The 13,110-nt window shown below is 44.1% G+C and overlaps 1 protein-coding gene across 6 annotated transcripts in view; it reads right to left on the bottom strand.

The window, feature by feature from the left end:
• Positions 1–13,110, bottom strand: part of myt1la (myelin transcription factor 1-like, a) — a 62,588-nt gene that overhangs the window by 17,290 nt on the left and 32,188 nt on the right. For 4 of the 6 annotated variants that reach the window (XM_018660125.2, XM_018660123.2, XM_018660126.2 and 1 more), the window contains exons 7-12: positions 11,933–12,560; positions 10,569–10,987; positions 7,523–7,657; positions 4,548–4,638; positions 2,178–2,288; positions 1,864–2,090 (exon numbers count right to left, since the gene is read on the bottom strand). In XM_018660125.2, the coding sequence (XP_018515641.1) occupies positions 1,864–2,090; positions 2,178–2,288; positions 4,548–4,638; positions 7,523–7,657; positions 10,569–10,987; positions 11,933–12,560 (1,611 nt within the window). The remainder of the gene's footprint in view (positions 1–1,863; positions 2,091–2,177; positions 2,289–4,547; positions 4,639–7,522; positions 7,658–10,568; positions 10,988–11,932; positions 12,561–13,110) is intronic. The other 2 variants (XM_018660124.2, XM_018660128.2) reach the window with 1 other exon arrangement.

The raw sequence follows: 13,110 nt of genomic DNA, 5'->3' as shown, positions 1-13,110 counted from the left end.
AAAAAACAGAACTCTGCATTTAAACTACTGAGATTAAGATTTATGTCTTCAGTAGGAAACAATGATCTTGAAAGTTTCAGAAACAGAGAGGGACAAGGAAATTAGTTGTTTTTGTTTGTTAACAATATAAATAAAGAATACCTCGAGAAGGAGGCTGTAGGGACAAAGAAAACCGAAGGCAGAGCGAGTGTTCGATGGTGAGATGGTGGATCTGGGCTCGGCTGATGCTGATGGAGGGAACGACGGTGGAGAGGAGAGAAGAGGAGGGAGGGAGGGAGTCGTGACGGAGAGGGGGAGCGCAGACACCTCGTCTAAAAAACCTCCCTTCTGCCTGCGTCTCGCTAATGGCTCCCAGCCAAAGAAGCAGGGCTCGCCTTCATTATCTCTCTCCTGTTTCACAATCCCTCCATCTGCACCTCCTCCCTCCCTCCCTCCATCACCCTCTCCCTCCATCCCTCCGCTCAGAGGAGGCAGGCTCTTAGCTTGGCATTTCCATAACTCTGCTTTCACTCCAGCCATGTGGAGAGGCGGAAAACACCGGCGTTTTCAGAGCTATAACAAAGACAATACACTGAGTACTGAGCATGTGTGAGCAGGCGAGTGTGTGTCTGTGTGTGACTGTGTGTGTGCGTGTTATCATGCTTTTATCGTCAAGTACAAAATGTTCTCCCCAGAATAGGAAAATGAATAGAAATCCCCCGTAGTGGGATTGTTCTCCAGGTTTTATTCCCTTCAACAAGACAAAGGACTGACAGACAGCCAGTCTCCATCCACCTGCTTTTAAGGATTATTTGTAATTTAAATAGAATAAATATATGAAACGGAGACAACGTGAATTCACATAAATGTTTTTTATGTGAAAAAATATTATATAGAAAAGAGAAAATATCCAGTGAGCAGCAGTTCTCAAGGCCAGAGGTCAGAGGAGAATGACCACAGTGCTTCGAGCTGATAGGAAGGCAACAGTTACTCAGATAACCACCCGTTATATCCAAGTACTGCAGAAGATCATCTCTGAACGCACAACATGACAACAAGGATGCCAATCCTGTCAGCTAAAACCAGGAAACTGAGGCTTAAGTTCAATAAAACTGGAAAAACGTTGCCTGGTCCGATGAGTCTTGATTTCTGCTGCGATGTTCAGACAGCAGAATTCGGCATAAACAACATGAAATCATGGATCCATCCTGTATCAATGGGGAGCACATGAATTTAGTGGAAGTTATTGTTTTCATTGTTAAAGGGCTCATACAAGTCATGTCGCGTTTGTAGGTTCAGATTCCTTCAGTGTTCATCGTTCAGGAGGTTTTTACCAGGAGCTGAATCATCCTCAGAGGTTACGACCGCTCCGAAACAAACAGACCTGATAATTAAAACTGGAAAAACACTGAATAAAGTAGTGTAACGTTAGAAATCTGTGTTTCTGTGTGACGCTGTTGGACAGGATGTCGAGAGTGGCTTTGAGTTCGAGGGTTGGGATGGAGACTGATGAAGGCCGAGGATGCTACCTGGAAGGTGTGGTTAGAGCGGGAAGACCAAATGACCAGGAACAACCACTACAACAAGTCAAAAGACTTCTTTAACCAAGTGGAAGAGGCCAGGACATCCAGCAAACAAAGGAAGAACAAGAAGAACAAGGAGTGAGTTTGAGCGGACGAGTGGAGAGACCCTGTTTCTCTGATTACTCAAGAATGAAATCTCATCAATATGAACCAGAATCTCTGAGGGATGTTTCCAACACCTTGCTGAATCTGTGACACGAAGGATTAAGGGAGTTCTGAAGGTAAAAGTGGGTCCGACCTGGTACTACCAAGGTGTACCTGATGATGATCAGCCCGAGTGATGTGCGTTTGTTTCTCTTACCGTCATATCCCTTCGGAGAGGTGTCTCGCCCGTGGTGGGACTTGGTTGTCGGGCCTCTCTTCCCATAGCCGCCGCCGGCGTGCTGGCCGTCATAGCCACCGTAGTCGTAGCTGGTCTTGGAGTACTTCTCCAGCTCCTTGGCCAGGTTGGACCGCGGCGTGCTGGTGGGGACGTTGTTCTTGTAGCCGTACTGAGGAATCTCCAGCTGCTTCACGAAACACATCGGCCTGGAAGACAACATTATTATTATTATTATTATCACTGTTGTTATTAAATGAGGTTTTAATGACGTCAGCGTGTAGTTCAGGTCGTACCTGAGGACGCGGTCTGACGTCTGATTGGTTTTACTGCCGCTCTCAGTCGAGTGACTCTTCTCATGGACCTTTGCCATTTTCTCTGCAGCAGCGATGGGACAGCCGGACAGACTGGAAGAGGGGGAGGAGAGAGGGGAGGAGGGGGGAGGGAGGAGAGGGGAGGGGGGACAGCACACGGCCTGGTTACATACTGTACTGACACACACACACACACACACACACACACACAGAGCATCTGGATCTGAATGAAAAGAGGTTTACCGACTGGTTTTTACTGACTGGGTAAGACTGACTCTTGACTAAAAGGTCTGACGGTTAAGTGACTGAGTTGTTTACTGTCTTACTGGCTGTTTGTTACTGTTACTGACTGGTTCATTAACTGGTTGATTGACTGGTTGGTTTCACTGACTGATTATTTACTGCTGCTGCCTATTCACTGCTCAACGACTGACTGGTCAGTTGATTTATTCTTACTGACTGGTTCATTAGTTTAGTTTATATTCAGCAGTTCCTTTGGTTCTAATTAAGGTTTTTCCTCTTAAAGTTTTTAAGTCATTTCTTAAAAACCCTTTAATATACACGATTATTTATTTTTCTCATAACTGATTATTTTAAAGCATTTAAATTCTCTTTTTTTAAAATCAAATTTTATTATTATTATTATTGACATGATTTCATTCAGACAAAACCATAAACAAACAATAGACGCCTCCAACAACTGTAAATGCATCAGTTTTATTACGAGAGTATGAAGCAAAAAACCTAAATAGATCTATATTTATGTCATGTATGTAGCTGTTGGTTCAGTGAATAAAACTGATACTGTGCGTTAAACAGTGATAGTTTGATGGTGTTTCAGTTTCAGCTCCTCTCTTCAGCTGCTGCCGATCAGTTAGCATCTACAGCTTCAGGAGAAGTCGGCTCTGATTGGTCGGAGGGTCGTTGGCGTGGAGTTTACGAGTCGCTGACTTTGTGTTTCTGGTGTGAATCCTGTGTAAAAGCAGAAGAGGCTTCGACACAGTTTGTATTCCAAACTCAAACTTCCTCTCCCTCCCTCTGTCACTCGGTGAATTCCTAATTACTTCACATCCAGAGCTGAAGAAATATTGTCACTGCCAACACACACACACACACACACACACACACACACACACATTTTAAAGGATGATAGTGTGTGAGGAGTGTGTGACAGAGCAGCAGCGGCTGCTGCTGCTGCTGCTATGAAGGCGTTTCCATGGCGACTGCCAGACATGAAAGCTGTGTGAGCTGGTAGCTAACAGCGGCTAAGCTAGCTAGCTAGTGCTTTGTTTCCTCTCCCAGCGGAGCTGTGCTACATAACACACCCTGCAGCCACGTCTGAGCGAGTCTGTGTGTGTGTGTGTGTGTGTGTGCGCTTCTCTGTCTGCCAGCGCACGTGTGCTGCTGTCTGTGTGCTAATTTGTAAGTGTCTGACTGTGTGAATGTGTGTGTGTGTGTGTGAATGTGTGTTCCAGTAAGACTGTGTGCACAAAACAGTGTGTATGTCTGTGATCTGAGGCTGTACGTGTGTGTGAGAAAATAAGTGTGAATCCCAATTACTTTACATAATTCAAACGCGCGCGCGCGTGTGTGTGTGTGTGTGTGTGATGCTCTGCCTGTTAAACAGCTGAACTGCTGATGTGACGCAGGAACACCTTCAGCTCAAACATGGCAAAATTTAAATTTAAGCTCATTTCCCACATGAAGCTAAACCTGGAAATGTTCCAGCAGAGAAAATTTTCTACTGAAGAAAATGTGACCCTTTTTTTTTTATTTATCAGGCTCTAGAAAAAAACTCAGCAGCAGCTCTTAATTGGACGAAAACAGCAATAATATCTCATGAATGAGGGTTATACGAAAAAATGAGAAACTGTCTTGATTTTTTATTTTAAAACGGAAAGAACAAAGCTGCTGTTCAGAAATGTCAAGTTTTACTTTTAATATCCAATGAAATCAACAGAGACATCTAAAGTTTTCATTTACGTTTGGTTGAATCGTCGACATTAGCATCAAAACATTTTGATCTTTTTTTAAAATGGCGGTCACAAAGTTTTATCCCCACCCAGCCCTGGATGAAAGAAGATCTTGGTTCTGGACCAGCAGAGTGTTCTTGAACCCAGTTTTTGTGGCAAAATGTGAAGAACCGGCTCGAGATTTGAGAAAAACCCGCCATGATGGAAAAGTAATAATTATGAGGTCTGATCTCTGGAGATGTGGCTACCAACCAGAAAAACATTGAAATGATGTGAAGCTAATCGTCAGTAACACACAAACTTACAGCATTCGAACCGTAAATCAGCCACATTCACATGTCGGCTGCATTAGCGGCCTCGCCGAAGGTCGCTCACTCACCTGCGGTGCGAGTTCCTGTTGCTATTGACATGACCCCGTCCAGAGCAGCCAGGAGTAGGGCACTTTAAAACATTTTCATACATGGCAAGGACTTTGACAGACAGGAAAAGGTGAGAAAGACAGCGGAGGGTTAGGAGCAGAGAGGAGAGTTACCGGGCGTTCAGCTACGACAGTTAGGCATGCACAGATCACACCTGCACCACTGACACCGGACCAGAAACATCACAACATGAGCGTGAATGGTGCAACAAAGGTTCAGCGCTGTTACAGAAACTCTCCCTAAAACAGTTCTCTTCAGATTTTGATCACAGATAATCAAAAAACCTCTCCGCTAGTGCAAAAAGTTTTTTTTTTTACAAAAAAACTATATTTTAAGTTTAAGGTACATGTCTCGAGTCTTCGACCTCCACCCACCAAGTTTCCATCACAAACTACTTTCTGTGTCTGCTCTCGTCTGCTCCATGTAATCCTCTCCTGCTGGGGAAACACAGCTCTCATTTGCATTTTGATCACTGAGCTCATTTCATGAAATTTCATGAGATGAGGATGTGCTGGATGCAGAAGTTTGTCATGCACTGTTAAAATCCACTGATGACTCCACAGATGGAGACGGAACAATGTGTGGGGAGATAAACATACGGTGGTTTATGACTTTGCGTCAGAATCCACTAAATATTGTCTAACAACAAAAGTTCCTGAATTTCCAAATCAGTTCTGTGTCCATCTACAGTGTAATGTGCTTTTTCTGGCAAGTTGAGAACATTTTTCTTACATTAACAAGTCCTTTTTTTACGCTGTCTTTATTTGCATACAGTGTAATAGTTCTCATTTTATGATTCACGTCATTAATAAATTCAGTTTAAAATAACTCCCTCTTAAAGGAAAATGGGCTGTGAAACATCATTTAACTTTAGGAAAACACGTCCTTTATCACTATAAACCTGATTATAGTGATGATATTAGGTTTCTGAGTCAATGATTCCCCACCAGGGCGACTTGTACTCCAGGGGGTACTTCTGCAGTTGCCCTGCGGGTATGTGGAAAGACTGTGGAGCAGCTCAACTAATTAAAAAAAAACAGAAAAGTTTGAATTTGAAAAAAAAAATAATAATAATAATTACTCGTATTGAGTCAGGTATAAAATTTGGGCCTGTATTCACAAAGAATCTTGAGGCTGAAAGTAGCTTCTAACTCACAGATTTAGAAGAAACACCTAAAAATAATGGGTCAGTTCCAACGTTAGGACTAAAAGTTAGTGATAAAAATAGCATCTAAGTCTGGGAGGAGTTAGAATTAATCAAGAAGACTCCTCCTGACTCACTAAGACCGAATCACAAAGAATCGTCAGTTTTCATTTATATATTTCCAAATCACAACAGAAGTTATCTCAAGGCATTTTTCATATAGAGCAGGTCTAAACCGAACTCTTTAAATTATTATATTTACAAAGAGAAAGTGGCTGCCGTCATGTCCCCTCGCAGTGTTTTAGACACATTCCCGTCTCAATCACAAAGGAATAACGATTGTTGTGGAGCTCCAACAGTTTTTTTATTTATTACTGCGGGATATTGTGCATGTGTTTTCACCGGCATGAGAGTTGACGTCAGCCACCGCGACGGAGTCTGATTCTCAACGTTTCCTCAGTAAAGGTTGGTCTCTGCAGCTTTGTGAATAGGATTCAGGAGAAAACTTTTAGTGCGACTTGGGCCTGAACTCTGTGTTTTAACAGTGCATGCAAAGTTAGCAAGGAAAAGTAGAAACAGTCCAGACTGACTAAAAGAAATGGACAAATTGTTAAAATAATGCTGGTATTTTTAGTTTATGTAACAAAAAAGGCTTGGAAACTCTGATCTAAGTCATCATTTTTTGGCAACGGAAACTTCTGTTCCTCTATATATTGTTATAATCTGCAGGTGTGATGCCCCTGTGACCCTGACCAAGCTGAATAAAGTTTTATCTGTCATAACTTTACCTGTGAGTTACCTGTGTACGTGACTAAGGCAGGTTTCTAACGCTCAGACATTTTCTCATGCAGGTTGTTGTGTGAGTTTTTGCAGCCAGCAGGTGGATCACACTGATTCCTCATGCTGTTCATGTTACATCAGCAACACAGATACCAAAACCAGGCATCAGGCAGGTGTGATGAGGATGAGGAGGAAGAAAAGAAAGTAAAGGAGGACACACAAAGTACAGCAAAAAGAAACAAACAAACAAACTATTGTGCCACGGTAAACATAAGACGACTAACCTTAAAGAGCTTTTATGTTCTGTGCGACAAGTTGATTTGCATTAGATGGAAAAACTGTGTTTAAAAAACTAAATATCTGAAAGTGCTGTGCTCTTTGAAACCCAGAACCTTGATAATGTTTTAGAGCGATCAGGGTTTACCTTGAATTTTGCTCCTCTAATGATCAAACAGACGTTAGAACCTCCAGTCGCCTGGGTACGCTCTAAACTCTGATTTATGATACTGAAAATAATTTATTTATGAATCGAGAAGAAAAGCTTCAGCTCCACACACCAAGTCAAACCCAACGTTTCTATAAAACACTTCCAACAAAACACAAAACACACAGGTCATGCAGGACGGGTGCATGATGGTGGACGGCTAACATGCCCAACATTATCCAACTCTCACTGCTACACAACCCATCTGACAAGTCATTTTTATGTCCTTCAATAGAGAGACCTTATGATTTATAATTACCTCAAGACTGATGTCCACCAAAAAAGAAGTCACATTTAATTTTGGTATTTTCCAACACTGACAGAAAATCTGGGGGTCGTAAGTTGAGGTTTAACTCAACCAATGAGCTGATTTCTGCCTCTGAAGCAGCTCCACAACCACCAACATCAAACTGAAGTACTGTACTGGCTGAAATGACTTGTCAGATTGTTGTTATTTTCAGTTTTTTTTAAAAAAAAAGACTGAGTGTGTTTTCAGTGCAGTGCCACATGCAGGCAGTGGGACCTACTCTCAGGCGGGACTCGGTCTTTGTGGGGACATCCGGACAGGCTGCGGTGGTGCGGGTACAGACCCGTCACGTGACCTGTCCCGTCGCAGCCCGGTGTCGGACACTTGCTCTCCTTCTTCTCCCCCCTGGAAGAGTCTGGAAAAGGACAGAGAGCGAGAACATGAGGGAGGTGGTGCTGAGCGTCGACTGTTTTCTGGCAACAAAGGACCAAACGTGAGCCAACTCCGGGCCGCATACGGCTGCCAGACTTGGCTTAGTCGCCTGTTTCTGGTTGTCAGAAACAGATCTCTCAGATTTGTTTAGCGAGTCAAATCGGTCTGATGTTGCTGTTCCAGTTGACTGGAGACACAAACGATCAATCACAGGTTTGTATTCAGAATGGGGACGTTAGCTTCTGAAAGTTAGCTCGCTAAGTAGCCAGAGAAAAATGGCGACAAGCTCAAAAAAGATCGATGCATGGTAACAGGTTGTTGTTAGAAGAAATTCTCTTAAATCAGCATATCTCTCCAGTGATGGAAATAAAAGAGTCTAGAAGTCTAGTATTTACTTAAGTATTTGAATTTCATGCTACTTTAAGCTTCCATCTGGTCATTTCATTTAGCTCTGAGCTCTTCTACAAAAGCCTTTCTTCTTAGAAAGTTAGTTAGAGTTTGAAAGAGCGTGAGTAGAAACACAACGAGGCTGTAAAGGTGGACTGGTGAGTAGATGGGTTTTCATGTTAACGTCCCCGACAACCTCTGTAGTCTCATTTAGACACTCGTTAGCAACCGCCTTTTTTAAGACACGTAAAAGCTTCAAACATCAGGAGTGGGGGATTTACTGACCCATTTTATGTCGGAGAATAAAACCTGAAAATGTCTTGAGCTTGTGTTAAAACCACAGACCTTATTTCACACATTTAACTAGAAATACACTGACTTTGGGACAGTAAGTGCTAACATGCTAACATGCTAACTTCAGGACTCACTCCTGCAGAGAAGCCAGAGCAGAGCATCAACCTTGGACAAGGATTTGGTCCCTGAAGGAGGAGCTATGTCTGTTTATGTCTGTGGAAGTGGTTTGGCTTAAAGAGGTCAGACCTCCAGCAAGACAATTTTCTGCAAGGGTTGCAAGAAAACGGTCACAGCTAAATGTAACACAGCCAGTTTGTTTCACCACCTGAAGCAAAACCACAGACGAAACTCAGAGGTCGTGTGAGGACCAGAGTATATTGGCTGTAGCTGGTGATGTGCGGCCAAAAAGTTTCATATAGTCTTGAATATCGTTACTGAAAATTACCCTGAAATAACGTGATTTTGCTGGTAACACTTCTGTACTTTTAAATTCTTCCTCCACCACAGTATTTCGCAATCACTACCGCATCTTTCTTGAAAATAACGAGCAAAACAACACAACAAACCTGCAAACATGAGCACAATGTCAGGCTGAATAAATGAAGAGAAACAAAATGGCAGGCTCTGGTTTTAGGAGTGTGGATTTGGGTTGAGAATGAGCTCCACTTAGCAGCGCTCGGGTCATCGTCAGGCCAGAAACCGACACCTGAGTTCTACCGTCCTCGGTCAGATTCAGACGCGTCATAATGAAAGCTTTCCTGCAGACTAATAAAAACTCCCGTGGGCTATAACAAAGGCATCCTCTGTGCTAATGAAGCAGTCTGAAGCCCATCTTCGTGTCTGCTGCGTGGCTGATAACTGCACAGCATCGACTCCCTCCCAGCGGCGGTGGGGTTGTATTTGAGTGGATTTAGAGAAATAGGCCGCAGATAGCGTCCCACAGATGAGATTTGCTCTCCTAACGGGCCGTGCAGATTGCCATTACTCATGCCTGACAAGCCGGCCGTCTGATGTTCCCACACCGGCCTATTTTAACAACATAAGCTGCTGTCAGAGGAAAACCATGCATCTGCAGAAAAAAAAAAAACGGTGTTGGTCCTGAATGCAGAAAATGAGTGCCCATTATCTCATCGGCGGCCATGTACAGCATTTCTGAAATAACACAATTGGGTTTTAACAGGTTTTAAGAGCCCAGAGGTCAGAAAACTCATTCAGCCCGGCGATGTGAAATGCTGGAATCGGGGAGGAAAAAGACAAGACATTAAAGTTACAGTTATGTGTTGGTTTTTTTTCTTTCCCTGCTACAGCACTGATAGCCTCAGGCTGCTGCAGTATTGAGGGTTACAATAAGTCAGGCAGACAAGATAAACTTCCTCCCTGCTGACCTGGGTTCAGATTTTTGGAGTAAAAAAGCTGCTTCAGGTCAAATGTAATGCGAAGAGGTGATGTGAAATTGGCAGAATCTGGAGAGGAAACATGATCAAGATGACGACTTTGTGAGTACAGTTCAAACGCTAACAATCTACAGGAATATTTGACGTAGAGAACAAACAGTGTTTATTGCTTTTTTATCATCTGAAAGCTTCTGTACAGTTTTATAGCTTGTTTTATTACCAAGACGGAAAACTTTTTAAATAGTTGCACATTTATTTTGTTCTGCTGCTGCAATCACTGATGGAAGTCCGCTGGAAGTCCAGGAAAAGTCTGGGTACTCAGGTTCCTCCCACAGTCCAAAGATTGTAAACCACCCTCTATACGTTGTCTAAAGTGTCGCTATATGTTGGCCCTGTGATCGACTGGTGATCTGTCCAGAGTGTACCCCACCTCTCGCCCAGTGTCAGCTGGGATACGCGGTATCGATAATGAATGGACAGAAGTGTGGTGTGAATAAAAACTCTCCAACAACAGTTTCTTGTTCCCAGATGTGAAATATCTGAGTGTAGGAGCATGTGGATGAAGAAATACTGCAGACACAACTCCTCATGAGCACAAAGCATTGTTAAAGATTACATGTATTTCATAAAGTGTTGCACTAGGTGAAGTTTAAATACCCAGAAAAGAGACAGACTTTAAGTTGGTGCTGCTGTTCAGGAGACTTTTTAATTTGATTTTCCAGCAGGAAAATCAACATATGTACATACAGTCTCACCACTTTGCTGAACGCAGATCAATACTAACACAGTGAGGGTCAGTGTGTGGGTTTTGCTGCCTACCTTTAGGGTAGTACGCCCTCTTCAACCCGTCATGGTGCATCCTGGACTTGCGCTCCTCTGCAGCGCTGCTCAGCCTCGGGCTGTGCTCGCCGTGGCCGCGGTGATGGTGGTGATCCCGGCGGGGCACCGCGTGCTGCTCCGAGGCCATCCGGTCCCTCATGACCTTCGCTCTCTCTGACTCCAGGGCGATGGCCTTCTCCAGCAGTGACAGATTTCCCTTGGCCATGTCGAAGGTCTCGTCCGAGCGGTCGGAAGCCACCGACGTGGTGTCCTCGTCGCCCTCCTGGCTGCAGCTGGTGGGGTAGCCTCTGGACGCCGGGCTCAGCTGCTCCTCCAGCTTCATCAGGTTCACCATGTCGGAGTAGCTGCGCTCCAGAGACCTGGGCTCCTCCAGTGCACCCTGATGGCAGCTATCGTACCTGAGAGGACGACAGGAAGTAAAAAATGTGACTGTGGGAAGTTGAGGTTGTCAAGCAGTTATCAGAGGTCCAAATCTGTTCTCATAGTCTGTGAGGGAGTTACAGTTCACCATCTGGTTTGTAGTCCACAGATTCATTCATTATCTCTTGTCCTATAAAATACAAAACTGTTCTTCACCAACATTATTCAGCTGTCTATACAGTTCATCAATAACAGTTATAGTTATAATCTGAGTCACAAACAAAGATGATTAATAATAATAATATTTCTGAACGTGAATGTAGATCTTTTACTTGTGACAGTTTTTTTTTAAATTGTGGAATTCTTACTTTTACTCAAGTAAAGAATCTAAATACTTCTTCAGTCACTGTTACTGCCTGTGTTTTCCAAATTACGACGAATTACCCCTGCTGCCTCCCCCTCCCTGAACAGATACAAGCATTGGAAATAACTTTTCTTCTCCTGCATGTTTTAGCTACTTCTCCCTCTCTGGACGAACAGCGCTCTCTAACTGTTCTGTAAAAACAGACTTCGGTTTAAATCAAACCTTTTGGGTCAAATGTTAATGATAAAACATTAATGCTGTAATATTGCTGCGGAATCTTTAATGTGACAAGAATTTGGCAAAAATGATCTGTTTGGAATAAAAAAAAAAAGATCAGCACTCTTAAGAATCTTAAAGGTGCTATATGCAAGTTTTTGTTATCGCCACCTTTACAGCCTCGTTGTGTTTCTACTCACTTTCTTCCAAACTATCACTAACTTTCTAAGAAGAAAAGCTTTTGTAGAAGAGAAGAACATTAGCTTTTTACTTCTGGCAACTGTGTGATGCTAATTTCCAGCTACCCAGAGGACGTTTTCTAACCAAAACACCTGTAAATGCTAATGTTGGCTATTTAGCAATAGCAAAAACATACATATAGCACCTTTAGGAGGTGACCTACCTGCTCAGGTGGTGCACCACCTGCTGGTCTGTTGGGTTCTGCAGCTGTTGGTGGAGGCCATGGAGGGCGGGGCGATCAGACGGCTGCGTCTCGCTCAGTTTCCGAGCCAGATCAAAGCACTGGTTCCTCAGACACTCCAGGCTGCTGAGACACACCTCCTCCTCGCTCTCCTCCGCCTGAACCCTGACCCCAGGTCGCCCATTAGCGTGGCCGCCGTCAGCCACCATGGCGCCCTCCGGGTAGCCGTCCTCGGGCAGCATGGCGCCGTGACCCTGCGCGAGGAGCTTCAGGGAGTCCACCGTCTCCCTGACCACGTCGCTATCCAGGTCCACGCTCAGCTCGCCCTTCCTGTCGCCCTGCTCGCTGCCATCGTCCTCGTCGTCGTCGTCATCCTCTCCGGCGCTGTTGGAGGAGTTGCTGTTCATCTCGGACTCGGTCATGGCCTGGTAGGCGGCGTCTTCCGCGATCTTACCCAGGTTGAGCAGCGACTTGGCGACCAGCTCGTCGTAGTTCTCGTACTCCTCTCCGGTGCCGTTACCGGCGCTGATGGCGCAGCTGTTGTTGTTGTTGTCGTCCTTCTGAACTGGGATGAGCTTTGATTGTGCACTGGGTTTGTAGTGGTTCTCTACTGTCAGAGAAGAGAAAAAAAACACACCTCTCAGTCTCATCTCACATCACAGACAGTTTTTAGTGATCAGCATAGTTTCTCTCATAAACAACACAAACGGTAGGTAATTGGTCAAAAATCCAAGAGGAAATGGATTCATTTTGTAGATAATGTAACTTTCTGTTCTTTTATAGAATCAAAATCCTGCAGATGAAAAGGAAATGAAGCTTTTACAGCCTCTAATCAACTCAGCAATGCTGATAAACCCAGTTTCTCCTCATATATTCCTGAATACATTAGCTGCATCCCTCCCAATTATGATCCACTGTTTACTCACAAAAAACATACAACCCAGAGCTGTGCAGAGCAGCGCCGCTCTCCCCGCTAAGCCTCACTGTTGATTTTGGGGACAGAGACGGCGAATGAGAGCAGAGAAATTGAAAAGGGGAGGCGTGCGAGGTGCTCCGATTCAGGAGCCATAAATATCCTCAGGAGGAGAAGCCGAGGCAGAGCGCATGTGACACGTCCGCCGAGACGAGGAGGGGAGGGGAGGGTGGGAGTTAATAACTCA

The sequence above is a fragment of the Lates calcarifer genome, linkage group LG7_1 (assembly GCF_001640805.2).
Source record: "Lates calcarifer isolate ASB-BC8 linkage group LG7_1, TLL_Latcal_v3, whole genome shotgun sequence".
Classification (NCBI taxonomy): Eukaryota; Metazoa; Chordata; class Actinopteri; family Centropomidae; genus Lates; species Lates calcarifer.
Note: the sequence above shows the minus strand (reverse complement) of the source record. Positions and strands in the feature narration are given on the sequence as shown.